The 15,920-nt window shown below is 37.8% G+C and overlaps 1 protein-coding gene across 4 annotated transcripts in view; it reads left to right on the top strand.

Annotated features, from left to right (window-relative positions):
• DNAJC13 (DnaJ heat shock protein family (Hsp40) member C13) overlaps positions 1 to 15,920 on the top strand; it is a 56,156-nt gene that overhangs the window by 23,437 nt on the left and 16,799 nt on the right. For 3 of the 4 annotated variants that reach the window (XM_027675542.1, XM_027675539.1, XM_027675541.1), the window contains 20 exons: positions 242 to 337; positions 487 to 630; positions 1,784 to 1,798; positions 2,311 to 2,393; positions 3,612 to 3,765; positions 5,565 to 5,668; positions 5,745 to 5,904; positions 6,836 to 6,898; positions 7,237 to 7,338; positions 7,487 to 7,591; positions 7,998 to 8,200; positions 8,654 to 8,738; positions 9,213 to 9,367; positions 10,324 to 10,369; positions 10,548 to 10,702; positions 11,318 to 11,519; positions 12,179 to 12,294; positions 13,138 to 13,216; positions 13,776 to 13,911; positions 15,060 to 15,244. In XM_027675542.1, coding sequence (XP_027531343.1) covers positions 242 to 337; positions 487 to 630; positions 1,784 to 1,798; positions 2,311 to 2,393; positions 3,612 to 3,765; positions 5,565 to 5,668; positions 5,745 to 5,904; positions 6,836 to 6,898; positions 7,237 to 7,338; positions 7,487 to 7,591; positions 7,998 to 8,200; positions 8,654 to 8,738; positions 9,213 to 9,367; positions 10,324 to 10,369; positions 10,548 to 10,702; positions 11,318 to 11,519; positions 12,179 to 12,294; positions 13,138 to 13,216; positions 13,776 to 13,911; positions 15,060 to 15,244 — 2,388 coding nt within the window. The remainder of the gene's footprint in view (positions 1 to 241; positions 338 to 486; positions 631 to 1,783; positions 1,799 to 2,310; positions 2,394 to 3,611; positions 3,766 to 5,564; positions 5,669 to 5,744; positions 5,905 to 6,835; positions 6,899 to 7,236; positions 7,339 to 7,486; positions 7,592 to 7,997; positions 8,201 to 8,653; positions 8,739 to 9,212; positions 9,368 to 10,323; positions 10,370 to 10,547; positions 10,703 to 11,317; positions 11,520 to 12,178; positions 12,295 to 13,137; positions 13,217 to 13,775; positions 13,912 to 15,059; positions 15,245 to 15,920) is intronic. The other variant, XM_027675540.1, reaches the window with a different exon arrangement.

The raw sequence follows: 15,920 nt of genomic DNA on the forward strand, positions 1-15,920 counted from the left end.
TAGCTGCATTTAGTGCTGCTTTAAGAAACAGGATGTAGGCCTCTGTTGAATGATTCTGTTGAGGATGGTGGCATTTTACTAATAAGAGCAAAAAAATGCTGTTGATTTACATACTTGCTTCAGAGTAGTATATAAATTCTGTTTTGAAATCTTTAATTTAAAGAAATAATCTTGTTGCCTGATGTGATGGTTGCTGTTCATTAGCCACATGTGTGTTTACACTGTTTTTAAATGTTTTTAGCCACCAGGTTTGCTGGCGTACCTTGACAGCACTGATCCTGTTCCTGAAAAAGATGCTGATAGGATGCACGTTAGAGATAACTTAAAAATTGCAACTGTAAGTAAATGTAGTTGTCTTACCTATTCCATATGTAGATGTACAGTCTTAGTGACTTTAATACAGACACTTTTGACTCTTGCATTGACCTGCATCAAAGATGTTGATAAACCTACAGCTGTAAGTAATTAATTGGCTTTTTTCTGCAGGATCAGTATGGCAAGTTTAATAAAGTGCCAGAGTGGCAGAGACTGGCTGGAAAAGCTGCAAAGGAAGTTGAAAAATTTGCCAAAGAGAAGGTGGATCTAGTCTTGATGCACTGGAGAGATCGGATGGGCATAGCTCAGAAAGAGGTAAAAGTATTTGAAACTATTTGTTACAGTAACTTGATTGAGTGTGGAGAGGAACACACACTCAGCTGGTGAACAAAACTCTCTACCTCTTATTACTCTTTATCTTAGATTAGAAATGGGTTCCAGGGAGAATATAAAGCATGCAAATTGATTCCTTCAGGATATGTATTAAGCTTTAGCTAACCTTATCAAACTAAAATGCAGCCTATGTGCATTTCTTCTGAGATAATTATACAGAAGAGGAAATTCCTTGAAATGTGGCAAAATTTTACATTTAAAAGAAACTCTGAATATTCTTTGCATTCAAAATTATGTACTTTGTTACTGATATTTTAGTTACGGAACCTGCTTAAAGAATCATAAACTCATAGATTGGCCTGGCTTGGAAGAGACCTTAAGAATCGTCTAGTTCCAACCCTCCTCCTGTGGACAGGGACACTAGGTTAGGATTTCCTTGACGATAGGTATTACAGTGCTTAAATGGCAACACAAGACTGTAAATAAAGTCACAGTTAAGACAGAAGTGATAAGTAACTGTTTTGATCTGATAAGAGGATAGCTTATAACTGCTTGAGTTCTTACTGTTGGTCTTCTTTTTCCTTGAGTTTTATTGCTATGTTCTATATGACAAAGTCTTTGATTTACGAGGTATTTCCCTTAACTTTCTTTCTTATCTTGATTAAGCTTGTTTTTATGCATTCTGGAAATGAAATAATCTATTGTATATGCAAGGAAGGATGAAAAACACAATGCCTGTCTTTTGTATTTAATCTGATGTAACAATAAGCTTTAATTTAGGGAAACCTTAATTTGATAAAATCTAGCTCAAGTTTGACGTAGACTGTTGTGCACAATTTTGACAGGTAATATTTATGGAATAATGCTGAACTAGGTTCAAAACAGGAGAAATGGAGAAATGTGAAAAACAGTGGTGAAAGATCAAATTGTACTTTGAACATCTTGTCTAGATACTGAGTTTAAACAATCATTTTTCTATGTGGAGTTCTGAGTTGTATCATTTCACAGTAAACATGTGCAAGTGTAGCTTGGAAAAGGTAGCAGCAAGTTTGATGTTACCACTTTAAATTACTTTAGTGGCTGTGGCTTGTTAAATGTACTTTTTCTTTCTCTTCCAACTTTTCATCACAATCAGGACAGAAACAATATGGTGAGTCTGTATGTCTCTGCCACTTGTGTGGATTCTGTTGCTCAGACCTTCTGCTTGCATGTGGTACCTCATGTAGAGTATAACATTGATTTCATGCTTCATCAAAATAGGGAACCTTTCAGTGACCAAGTCAGGTTTGCATTTTATTTCTGTGACTTGCTCTAGTTACTTCCTTTCAAGAGCAAAACATTCTTCTTGTGGGTTTTCCTCTCAATCAGCCTAGGAGCTGATGAATGCTTATGGTGATGAGAACTAAGCTTTTCTCAGGGATAACTTGCTTCTAAACAAATGATCTGTTAAACAGCTGAAAGTTTCTCTGGCATGATTTAACTTGGTGTAAATAACACTTGTGAAAGTCTGTTGCTACTACTTACTAGAAAAGGAGACATTATTAATGAGAATTAACTTAGTGTGGCTTTTGAAGGAGTGTAAATAACCCAGCTTTCTATTTTAAAAGAGGAAAATGTGGAGTATGTGCTTCTACTAATTTGTTAAATTTGGTTCTTTTGCAGAACATGATTCAAAAGCCAGTGATATTAAGGAAACGACGCCAGAGAATAAAAATAGAGGCAAACTGGGATCTCTTCTATTACAGGTGAAAATACTAAAGTTAATATGATGGTCTCAGGTACAAGTTATTAGCTAACTGGGTATTTTTGTTAGTATCTTCCGAGTTGCTGTGACTTTCCCAATATCTGCCTTCCTTGAAGTAGTGCAAGTGTTTTGTAACAGCCACTTATTAAAAAAACAAAAGAAATCCCAAGCTATGCTTAAGGATTTAGCTTCTGTTTAGGAAAGGGAGGAATTTAGAAAGCTTTTCAAATGTTATCAAACTACATCATTTTTTCCTTTGAGCCAAAAGATAGAGTAAATAACAAACTGCAGGTGCGGATCTGAATGATGTTGAAAGCCAAGCAAAATAGCACTGGAAAGCACTGTAGTTTGTTGGTACTTCAACCTGTAAGCTACTCAAGATGTTTTAACTTTATTGGAACAAACATGAGTTTAAGGCAGGGAAAGAGAAAGCAGCACACGGATACTGAATTTCAAATAGTGCCACAGGTCCTAAATGCAGTTTGCTTACCTGTGAGCTCTTACAGCTGTCAGAGTTTTACAAGGGAGGGGCTTCCATCTGAAAAAGATATATCACTTTGGCTAGGAATGTTGTGTTAAGTGTGCTAATAAATCTTGACTGTTCAACAAACTGAAAGCAAGCTTGGGGAAATTCCATAAACTTAACTGCTCCATTCAGTGAATGATGTTTCTAAATGTCAAATATAGTGTTGCATGAAAGAACTTGGATATTAAGTTCTCCTAAACTTTGGGTATTAAAGTGCTATTCTCAGTCAGTCTCTGGATCCAAAAACTGTTCTGTAACTGCTACTGAAGAATGTCTACTGACTGTCTTGTGACACTTGAGGCATCAACTTCTATTTGCTTATATGAACTACTTGGTTTTTATTGGTTTAAAATGCGGTTGGTATGTGTATCTCTGCTGCCCTGTTCGCTTGTAGCCCTTACTGGCAGATATGGTCGATAGCTGACATATCTCCTGGTCAGCAACTATATGCAGATAACAAACTGAGCCCAAAGGGATGACCCAGGTGTGCTTTAGTCTAGGCTGGCCTATATGACTATGAAAACACTCTACAGGTGAGTGACCATAATTACTGTAAGAAACCTGAGACCACTACTATGTGCCTTGTAATTAAGGTCCATTGATGCTAGTGATCTTCCCTGCCTTGCTGGCTGAGTCTTTTCTGCCTTTCAGATGATGTTTTTAGGGGTTTAAACTATGTAACTTCTTTTTTAGATTTCTTCAGGATCATGCTAGATCAAACTTGATTTGGAACTTCAAAACGCGGGAAGAACTGAGAGATACTCTTGAGTCTGAGATGAGAGCATTTAATATTGACAGAGAACTTGGTAGTGCTAATGTTATCTCATGGAACCATCAGGAGTTTGAGGTATATGACCTACTGTAGGACGAACTGCGTATGTAAAATATGTCTACTTAAAATGTCACTTCTCTAATTACATGAGTGAATCTTGTATTGATGATCCCTGACTGCAAGCTGGGATTCTTTTGGGGTCATGAAATAAACTGCTAAATCTTGAGTCTGTGGACAATTACTATTGTCCAGTACACTCTGCAAAACTGAAACCTCTTCAGACTGACAAGTGATACTGTAGAGATGAAACATTGATCAGAACCCTCAATGTAGTCCTGCATTAAGAGAGGAGTTGGTGTTGCATTGTTGTCCAGATAAGTCATACTTGGTTTTGAACGTGCTCCATCAGACTTGTTTTGGGTAGTTTCAGAAATCACTTCTTCCTGATGGCAAGTTTCTTGTCTGTATTTCCTTCATGTCTCAGTGAACCGAAGTCTGTTAAATACTGTGTTGCCAAATCATGAATAGGTTATGGGACTAAAACCATGCTCCACTGTGAATTATAGATTAAGGGTACTCTCCTCACATTCTAGGAACAGCAGTATCTGAAGTCAAAATAGAAAATAGTTCTATCACACAACTACAGGTTCCTTCTTACCTTGATGCAGTAAATAGCAAAGTACGGGTTTGGATTAGTACTTCATGCACTGGCTTTTATCTTTTCAAGTTTCCATCAGGTATAGGTCAGGCACAGGACTTCTGGATATCACAGTGTTTGCTATCCCAAATCTTTAGCAGTGTTGACTGGGGCAGAATCAAAAGTACAGATTTAAAACTTAGTAATACAGACTTCCCACCTGCACTCTGCACTCCTGTGTGGCTTATGCTACTGGAATGTATCACTAGCATTCTTGCAGCTACAGCTCAGGACACTTTGGTGTTGGATTTAAGGGGCTTCTGTAACGTGATCTTTGAACAGCTACTGTCTCAGAGATTTGCCCTTAAATGTTTTAAATGAATACTTTATTGGACTATGCTGTAAGTATTTGAACTGCATAGTGGTGAAAAAGGGTTCCCTATCAACTGCGGAACCTGTCACTTTGCCAAGGGGGGGGATGGTGGCTTGAGACTGCTCTGAAAGTGTACTAGTTAGCAGGATATCTTTATATCACATGCTGTGGTCAAATCTGTAGATAACTTTGTGGCCTCATGACAGTAGCCTGCAAACTATAGATAAGAAAAACTGCTGTAGAGAGTGGTTTTCATGGCATGTTAGAGGTACCTCTAATTGAAGTGCTTGCCAAATGCTTTAAACCACTGAGCATTGAGGCATATGATTAAATTTAATGTAGTTGCTCTGAAGTTAGTGGTGGCTCTGATTGTGCAATTTTACTTCAGCTTCTTGATGTGTGTTCTGATGCCTCTAGGCTTTTATTAGCCAGCACAATAGCAAGTATAACTAATAATTAGGTCATGCTTGTGTTTCATACTTGTAGTAACAAGGAGTGAAATACCTTGCAATGGAATAACTACTTATTAAAACTTGAGTCACTGAAATGTATCGTGTATTATCCAAGTTTAGTTAATAAAGCCAGCTGACACTAGAAGCAAGTTACTTAAAGGCTGGAAACTGGGATTTCAGTAAGATGAGAAACTTCATTTTTTGTGGGGAGCAGCATATTTGATAGTTGGCTTATATTTCATAGGTGTTTGTTTAACAGCAAACTAGCAGATTTCAGTTTTCCTCAGACTCAGGAGGGGTTGCTAACCTTGTTGAGTTTTTGGATGCAATCAAGTACGGTGTTGTTATGCAAGAAAAGCTTAATGAAGGAGAAACAATATGTATTGTTAAGTAATGTGTTCTGTGTTTACAGGTAAAATATGAGTGCCTTTCTGAGGAAATAAAAATAGGGGATTATTATTTAAGATTGCTACTGGAAGAAGATGAAACTGAAGAGAGTGGAGCAATCAAAAAATCGTGAGACATTATTAAAATCTTATTTCATTTCCAAGATCTGTTTGTTTTCTTTACTAAAATCTCATCTCTTTTTTAGATATGAATTCTTCAATGAACTCTACCATCGCTTCTTGCTTACCCCAAAAGTGAATATGAAATGCTTATGCCTGCAAGCATTGGCCATTGTCTATGGCAGATGTCATGAAGAAATAGGACCATTTTCTGATACTAAGTACATTGTTGGGATGTTAGAAAGGGTAAGAGTTATTTTAAATTACTGGATACAGTAGTTAACACACAGCTAGTCCAACATATGTTCAGATCCTTCAAGTTACTGTGAAACCCAAGTTTTGGGTTTACAGAATGTGAAACTGAGGCATGAATACTTTTTTCCATCCTGTCACCAGCTGTTCCTGGTATCTCCCCTTGTTTCAGTTGAAGTTTCACTAAAAAAACCTGCTGATCATAGAGGTATTTCTAACTAGTCTCTTTAGGGCCAACAAAATGCAGATATAACTTTGGCTTGCTTTTGAAAAATGCAGAAGTTTTTTAAGAGGAGAACATTGTTCCATGTCACGTTATTTCAAAGTACTGACTTTGAGTAGTAGCAACAGCCCCAGACCTATCGAAACTGTAGCCTTAGATGGGCACACATGATGGATTAGATTTTTAGTCTACTTTGCCTCTTAAATGTTTGTTATGTCTGACCACCGATTTGGCTTGCAAAAATACATTTTCATGCAGTCTACAGGAGTTCTTTGCTAGCATCAGTATGGGTTTTGGATATGGCTGTTGCAAGTGAAGCTGAACCCTTGCTATTTTGCCTTAAGCCTTGATAATCTCACCAGGGATGTAATATCAAAGACCCTTTCTGTCTGCTGGCGGAAAGCATTCTCTCTTTCTTATTTTTGTTTTAACTGACTCACTGGGAATCCAAACACTGCCTGTTAGAACACTTAGGTTTAATAGTGGGTTTGATCCAGAGCAACAACAGGGTTGGAGGGCAAGAAGGCCTTTGCTCCTCAGTGGCAGAAAGCTACATTTATTAGCTGTGCATGAAACTGGGCACTTAATAGTCAGCAGTTTCATTCCAGGCATAAAAAAGAAATGTGGCTGTGCAGGTGCAACTGTGTTTGCTTTTCTAGTTTGTTCTATGAAATACTGAGTTGTTTTCTTCTACTGCAACAGTGCACTGACAAGCTTGAGCGGGACAGATTGATACTGTTTCTCAACAAGCTGATCCTGAATAAGGTAAGGTGGACATGTACACTTAACAGTAGTTTATCGGTTTGTCAGCTGTATCAAGTGGTCTGAACTAGTCTTTTGGGGTTAACTTGAACAAAAATTCAAGTACTGAGGAAGCTTTAAAACAATTTTTATACAGCTTTCTGGGATGTGATAGTTGTTATTTACTGGTGAGAAAGCCGAAGGAAATGTGTAGATATTGCAGTAATTGTACCATTCTAGTCACTTTAGAGAATGATTTGAACTTTTCTCATGGTCACTTCTTACTTGAATAAAACTGTTCAGTACTTGTAACAACTGTTATGTAGAAAATGCTTGTGGTAACTCAGTTCATTCATTAACAGAAAAATGTGAAGGACCTTATGGATTCAAATGGAATCAGAATCCTTGTGGATCTGCTTACTCTGGCACATCTTCATACAAGCAGAGCTACAGTCCCTTTGCAGGTATGTGGCCTTTGTTTCTTACTACTCATACGCTACTCTACCAAAAGGACAATTCTTAAAAAAAATAATTGTACTTCTCGCATTTACTGTAGAAATGTGATATTTACACTGTGAAGCTAATGCTATTCTTTTAAACATCAACGTTTAGAGCAATGTGATTGAGGCAGCACCTGATGCGAAGAGGGAGAGCGAGAAAGAGTGGTACTTCGGCAATGCTGACAAGGAAAGGAGCGGGCCTTACAGCTTTCAAGAGGTACCTGTCAGCTTCAAACTCTCAACCTGACAAATTATTTCCATCCTGGTGACTGGGTGTGTGTTTCGAACAGTGAGAGGGAGAACCATAAACAATCCTAAAGAAAATTCTCCAAGTAACTCTTTGAGTAATAAGGATTGAAGCTAGATAAAAGGCTTGATGTTGTGCCAAGAATCACAGTCTGTTTGGTAAGGCTGCCTACGCTTCCATGCCTCAGTAGTGTTGCAACTAATCTGACAACTTTTACTTCATGATTCCATGACAGAGTTATAAACGCACTGGAATTTCATGCAACTGCAGTAGCCTGCCATACAGCAGCTAAAAGCTTGCCTTGAGTGTGAGTGTCTAGGAGCAAAGGTACCTCTGAATGCCGAATCAACTGAATTCATCTCTAATCTTGCAATAGATGCAGGAACTATGGAACAATGGAAAGCTGACTTCAAAAACACGGTGCTGGGCTCAAGGTATGGATGGCTGGCGACCATTACAGGTCATCCCTCAGCTGAAGTGGTGCTTGCTTGCCAGTGGCCAGCCTGTGTTGAATGAGACTGACCTTGCCACACTTGTCCTCAACATGCTAATCACCATGTGTGGATATTTTCCCAGCAGGTAAACAGTAATTTTCAACAGAAGTGGTTAACTGTATCTGGCAGATGTATGAATTCATAAATTTTATCTTTAAGCTTTTCTTAGAAAGTAGTACATTAAGGAACTGTATTAAAGAGCCTTTTACATAGTAGTGATTCTGTAGGCAAATAGAGAGTTTGTAAATGACACGATATTAATATTGTGAAAGGGACTGCAAGAATGAATACAGAAGCTATGTGTATTTCTAATGCTCAGCCATGTAGTCTTACAGACAAGCTCTCCTTTAACCTAAATGCATCTGCTTTGATGCAGGACACTAAACTTACCAAGTCTAACAACAGACCTTGAAGTTAACAATAGAAGACAATAAGTATGGTCTCAACAGCCTGATACTTATTCTTCATAAAATTGTTCATTCTTGAAAGAGAAAAGGCACATGTGTGCTTACTGCTGTACTACATTTTTTTTTTTTAGGGATCAAGACAATGCTATCATAAGACCTCTGCCTAGAGTGAAAAGACTGTTGTCAGATAGTACTTGCCTTCCTCATATCACTCAGGTAAGTAACTCTTCAGAAGTGTCCCTAAATGATCTAAAGTTTTACTTATGCTACCATCTTCACTGTGTGAATACTGTAAGTGGGGCAAACACATTAAGTCATGTCCTGCAGATCTCTGAAGAAGCAGTTGATTTCACAGGGTGTTGTTAGAAATTTCATGCCATTTCAGCCAATGTTTCATTAGGAAATATTTCCATCGTTGGAGATACTCAAAAGCCACCTGGACCTGGTCTTTGTCAACGAGCAACAGATGACCATGCTTTTGAGCAGAGGGGTTTGACAAGATGGCCTCTAGAGGTCCCTCCCAACTTTAAATATTCTTTGATTCAAACTTGTTATTTTTAGGCTGAAGTATTCTTTAACTGCAATTCCTGCAGTTGGATTGTCCCAGTACTGAATTAGTTAAAACTTCAGTTTTGGCTAAGTAACTTGCACTAGTTGCAACTAATGTAAATACTTGTGTTTTGATTTCAGCTATTACTGACTTTTGATCCTATCCTTGTGGAAAAAGTTGCTGTATTGTTGTTTCATGTCATGCAAGATAACCCTCAGTTACCTCGTTTTTATCTGAGTGGAGTGTTCTTCTTCATAATGATGTACACGGGTTCCAATGTACTCCCTATTGCAAGGTGAGGAAAAAAGCATAACCAAAAGTACCTCTTGACCAGTTATGCTCAGAAGGACTGCTGCTCTACATCTCTGTATGCTCAGGGGAGTGGGGCTTGCTAGAACCAACATGAAATTCTTCTTCTAGAAGAATTGCCTCCCTGTGATCTAGTCACTCCCTAGAAAAGTAATTTGCTTATGATCCTTCCGGGGAGGGAATGAGAACAGGTCTGATCATACAGTTCTAACAGTACAACTGGCCATGGCATATTGTAGAAGAATAATTCATTGCAAGCACTAAAGAGCAGTGACACAGCCTATCTATATGCAAATGTAGCTTTTGGCAGTAGGCTGCTATTGAAAGTGGTGGAAAATCTAAAAGCCTGTTTCAGTATTGAAGCCTAAGCAGTTAAATCAGTCTGTACTACCTGACAGATGCACTGCATATGCAGGTGGCTGTTGCAGTTCATTCCACTACTCTTCCTCTAAATGCAGTAGTTCATAAAAAGCTGTTGTACAATTCCAGTGAAGTCTCTTGTACAGCAAAATGCATTGGGAAATCATTGCATGCTTCCATGATGAGTCTCATGTAATAGGACTGTCAGCAGTCAGTCTAAGATCACCCTCTTTCATTGCTGCAATGATGATCTAACAGCGCAGGGAGAGGTTTGGAGGGAAAGGTTGTCTGTGTCTCTATCCGCATCTTTTTTGTTTGTCTGGGGAGAAAACAAGCTTTCGGAAACAAGACGTTCAAACTGAAATGATGAACATAAGGCAACACTTATAACATGGGGGTGCTTAGCTCGGTGGAGTTCCCAAACATTTAATGGACTTTGTACAGAAATTCGTACAACTGTTGCTGTTACTCTTTTATCTCCAAGTAAATGTATGAGATTTGCCAGCTGGACTATGGTGGTCTGCTTATTATTCAAGGGTACTTTAAGTATCAAACAGAAAATAACTGCTGTTTCTCTTCTAGGTTTTTGAAATACACACATACAAAACAAGCTTTCAAGTCTGAAGAAGTGAGTAGATTGCAAAAGTAACTACCTTTGTTTCCAAATAGTTTTGCAGACCACCTGTAGTTGTTTTAACTGAAATTTAAGAACTGTAAGGGAAAAGGGGAAGAGTTTTTAGATCTCAAGTTAGTTAGCAACACTGAATTTAATTACCTTTGAGATAACCATGTGATCTCTTCTGCAGCCAAAAGGTCAAGATATAGTTCAAAGAAGTATACTCGGACATATTCTTCCTGAAGCAATGGTGTGTTATTTAGAAAACTATGAACCAGAAAAATTTTCTGAGATATTCCTTGGAGAATTTGACACTCCAGAAGCAATTTGGAGCAATGAAATGAGGTAACTGTTTTCTGTCAGATGGACAAATAATTCTGAACTACAGCTTGTGTTGAAGAGGTCCTGTTTTTCAGAAAAGCTGAAAATACCTGGATTGCATGGTTTCATTACTTCCTCTGTTTGCCTTCTGCAAGAGCAATGTCCTGCATTGCCCTTTTCTCTGATCAAAAATAACGAGGGTAAGGGGGAGCAGAATTGGCAGCAGGAAGAGAAATATTTCCCTGAACATCTGACAAATACGTTTTACATCTTGATTAAGTTCCTTTTGTGAGTGGAGACTTCACTGTGGGTGTGGAGTGCTTTATACTTACTCATTTGTAAGTACTTTTTTATTACCAGCACCTATTTCTGAGATATACCTCTTATATTCCAATACATTGGAATATTAGGGTCTTCCAGAAAGTAAAGAGGTATTGAGGAGGGCAAACTGTCACTTTACATTGTTTTTAGTAAACTAATTTTCATGGAATTTCAGTAGCTTGTAATAGAATAGGACAGAATCCTATTCAGAAACTACTAAGGAAAATCTTTTCAGAAGAAATCATGGAACACACTTGTACAGTGAGTGAGGACTGAGGATTGCTTGGCAGGTGTTAAACTGAACTTTGTAATTTTTAGGCGTCTTATGATAGAGAAGATTGCTGCTCATCTTGCTGACTTCACCCCTCGTCTTCAAAGCAATACAAGAGCACTCTACCAGTACTGTCCCATCCCAGTTATCAACTATCCACAACTGGAAAATGAGCTGTTCTGTAATATTTATTACCTCAAACATCTTTGTGATACACTCAGATTTCCAGACTGGCCAATTAAAGATCCAGTAAGTAAGAAGTGTTTTAGGGTTCATTTAGTTCTTGATCCTTCAGAGTCCTAAAAGTGGGATTTGTAACAAATATTAAGGAAATCAAATGCTAGGCTTTTTGCAAGTAACTGCTTTATCCTGAATTTTGGTTCACAAGCAAACACATTAAACACTACTTTATCTTGAAGTGGCATAGTATTCTTTCCATATAACAACAGTATAAATATATCATTCTTGTGGTGCATACTTCAAAGGCAAAATAAAGCATTCAAAAAAACTTCGGATAGTGTTTCAGTGAACCTCAACTGATTGGGGGGTGGGGAGGAAACATCACTTTTGGGTTCTTATTTGCCCATGGTGCAGAAGAAACTGAGCTAACATGGGATCAGTGCATTAACTGAATTGATGAGATCTTTTTGGTACAAGTCTGTGGACTAGATCTGTCTAAGCGGCTTTATTCATGCAGCTTTGTTGCAGTTTTTTATAGTATCAAGATGTGAACTGCATGTTATTTAAGTGATTCTCCATCTTCTAATGTGACTCTTACATAGTCATTTTCATCCTAACATACTTCTCTCTTGAATAAAATTTAGGATTCATTAATAAAGTAGCATTTTATTAAAAATTATATACTGGTGTCAGCATCAATGAAACACTACTAAATTTTAATTATTTAGATTAAACTGCTGAAAGATACACTAGAAGCTTGGAAGAAGGAGGTAGAGAAGAAGCCACCTACCATGTCAATAGATGATGCTTATGAAGTTCTTAACCTACCCAAAGGACAAAGCCAGTAAGTTGTTTTCAGTACTTAACTACTTTTATATAAGCTCTATGCCCTGAACAAACTGAAGTTTCTTATCTCAGTACTTGGAACCAGTTAGGGGGTACCAGTTTAGTTACATGTAGCACTCTTTCACAGCGGAAGATGGCTTTGCTAAAAAGAAACAAAGCTTGGAAATACAATTCCGGTGTTTGAGAGAATAATTGTAAAAGTGCTTAGATGAACTGAAACTAGGGAAAAAAATACTTTGAGCTCTGCTGTTTTTAAAGGACAAGCATTAGACTCAACTATAGTGAGCAAAAAATATGGCAGAACTTGAATATGTTGAAAGTGGAACTTATTTCTCTAATCATCCTTCTCCCTCCAATGTATTGTCCTTTTTCATAGTGATTATATTCTTAGAATTTTTTACCTCCTGTCTTGCCACTCATTTCTGACTTCAGGCCTTTAGAAGAGAACCAACAACACTTTTTGTATTTATCCTTCAAGAACAGTGCACTTACTATAGATCATGAAATACTAACTTTGATCACTTGCAGCTCATTTAGATTCTTCATTTAAAATACTCAGGGACTTTGAGCACCTTCTGGTTAGTATAGTAGGTACAAGAGGTATTTTAAAATACTTTGTTTCAAAAGTTTCATTCTATTCTGTGGTCACATGATGACCCCTCATTCAGCGTAAGCTGGTAAAGCAGGGTTTTCAAATGGAAATAAGAGTTTTGTAATTTTCACTCAACTGCAGTTACTGTTAGTTACTGTTAGTACTGTTGTCAGAATCCAGGCTGGTTTTGCTGTGGTTGGCTTTTTTTTATGTTACTCAATGTAATGGATGGAACTTGTTTTCTTGTAGAAATGATGAAAGCAAGATCAGGAAAGCTTATTTCAGGTTGGCTCAAAAATATCACCCAGACAAGAATCCCGAAGGCAGGGTACGTACAGCACAAATTTCTGATGTTAATAAAATGGGGACAAATTTGGTTGTTAGGTGTATTAAGAATTCTGAAACACGCACTTGAATTTTCTTTCTTCCTTTTAAAAGCTATGCCCTAGACAAATACTAAAATACAGATTAGTGCTACTTATGTGTAATTTGACTTATGTCATTCAAAGAATATTAGGATTTCTACAGTAAACTGATTTAGTCTGATCAGACCCACATATCAGAAAGCGTCTTTAGAGAGTTACACAGGACCTAAATAAGATATTTGCTCCCTTTCAAAGGTGGATTGTATCCTCTACCCATTCTCACTATCAAGCTTTCATCATAGTATGATTGATTAAGTGTCTTGCCTATGGCAGAGTTTAGGAGACAAAAGAAAACCGATATGTGAACTAGTGTTTGGAGTATTTTCTGAAGTGTAGTGAGGCAATAAAACTAGTGTTGCGGCTTATAATCCTAAATGCTTTATTTTACCTGCGTCTAAACTGAAGCTTCAGTAATCTAGAGGGTTCTTTATACCTCTTATGACTATTCCTCTTTATTTGCAGGATATGTTTGAAAAAGTTAATAAAGCATATGAGTTTCTATGCACAAAATCTGCCAAGGTGATAGATGGACCAGATCCAGAAAACATAATTTTGATCTTGAAAACTCAAAGCATCCTCTTCAACAGGCATAAGGAAGGTAAGCATGCTGCCTCAGAAGAGGGTTTTGTCTTCATTTGTTTAGTGGTCATTTCAGTAAGTTTTAATCTCCTCTGTTCCTGAGATTGTGCTTTGTTGGTCTGGTTTCTGACTTGCCACAGCATTATGTAGCTACAGTAAAGGGTTTCAAAATAGGACTTTTTCTTTCATGAAGTCAATTTATCTGCAGTAAAACTTAATTCAGAAAAGCATAAATAGCTCTTTGAAGTTCTCTGCTCCAGTGCTAATCAGTTTTAATATTCCTCCATACTTAGAATTCTGTCAGGGCAGAAAAGTCCTCACTAGTACTCAGTCACCCAGATGGCAGATTCTGGTTATGAGATTGTCTTATGTTTAATAGACAGATGGCTGTATTCTTGCAGGAATTCTGACCAGTGTTAGAGTCCTCTGGTGAGCTGTGCTGCAACATTACCTCTTTCACTGTCCAACTGGGAAAGAGGGTTAGCTAGAATACCCTAACACTTAACTCTAGCTACAGTCCCAGGCTGGGAGCTACTGGCATGTCCAAGTCTTGCAGAGTCAATAGTGTTTTGCTGTGTAAGTGTTGTATTATAATGGTAAATGAAGAACTTCATATGTAATCATAACTCTGTCAGTTGTGTGGAGGTAGTGACAGCATTGGTATAGACTTACATGGGTTGCCTTGCAGTTGGCTCCATATACAAAATGAAATTGTTCTTTAGCACAACTGAACCCCAAAGCAATGAAAAACATAATTATTTAAAATATATGATTCTTGTGCCAAATTGCTAAGGTCCTTATAGGGTTATTGTTAGTTAATCCTGGCCTAAGACAGACAGTTAAAGCTATACTTCTGTTTCTCTGGAGACAGACAAGTGTCATTGGGAAGGCTCTTGAGTTTGGGGGCTTAATGAGCTGAAGGTAAGTCTTTTTGGTCTTAAATGATTTCTTTCTGTGAAGCTCTGTCAGCTTCTAGCATGAACAGTTTTATGTGACAAGGAGTCAGGTTGTGTGAGCTGCTCAGTCTTGCTCCAGTTTTCCCAGATGTTGGCTTTTTTTCATTCCTCGTCCTTATATATCTGATATATCTTCAACTGATAATTTTGTGGTGGTTAAAATTGCTTAGGCTGTGCCTACATGTAAGCTTTGACTTTTTTTGTCTTTCAGATTTGAAACCTTACAAGTATGCAGGCTATCCCATGCTGATAAAAACTATTACCATTGAAACATCAGATGACCTTTTATTTTCCAAGGAATCTCCTCTGTTGCCTGCTGCTACAGAACTTGCTTTCCATACTGTCAGTTGTTCAGCGTTAAATGCAGAAGAACTGAGGAGAGAAAATGGAATTGAGGTAAATGCAAAGAAATGTGTTGAAATGCCTTTTTTTTTTTCTTTAGTTTAACTTTTCCACAGATAAAAATCCTAGATCCTCAATGCGTAGGACATCAGGTGCAATTGAGAATTACTTTTGGTCTTGAGACCTTTGTCCATTCTTATTATCTCTATTCTGGATCCAGTAGGAGAAGCATCTAGCAGAATATACCCCTTTCTGAACCTAGGCTTGTCTGTTGAACTGTGGATAAGCAAGCTACATATGATGTTTCTCTACGCCTTTACAAAACACTACTGAGAGCTGCTGCATTCTGTATGTGAAAGAATTGATAAATGTGAACAAGTCACTCAAGCAGAAGAGCTTTTCATTGCACATATTACAGTATTAGAACCATGTAGGTTGGAAAAGACCTTTAAGATAATTGAGTCCAACTGTTAGGCCCAACACTGCCAAGTTCCACTAAATCATGTTGGTAAATGCCATGTCTACATATCTATTTAAATACCTTCAGGGACTGTGACTCTCTCACTTCCCTGTGCAGCCTGTTCCAATGCTTGACAACCCTTTTGGTGAAGAAACTTTTCCTAATAGCTAAGCTAAACCTCCCGTGGTGCAACTGGAGGCCATTTCCTCTTGTCCTATCACTTGTTACTTGGGAAAAAAGACCAGCCCCTACCCCTTACACAACCTTCTT

The sequence above is a fragment of the Neopelma chrysocephalum genome, unplaced genomic scaffold (genome assembly GCF_003984885.1).
Source record: "Neopelma chrysocephalum unplaced genomic scaffold, ASM398488v2 Primary Assembly neopelma1_26, whole genome shotgun sequence".
Taxonomy (NCBI): domain Eukaryota; kingdom Metazoa; phylum Chordata; class Aves; order Passeriformes; family Pipridae; genus Neopelma; species Neopelma chrysocephalum.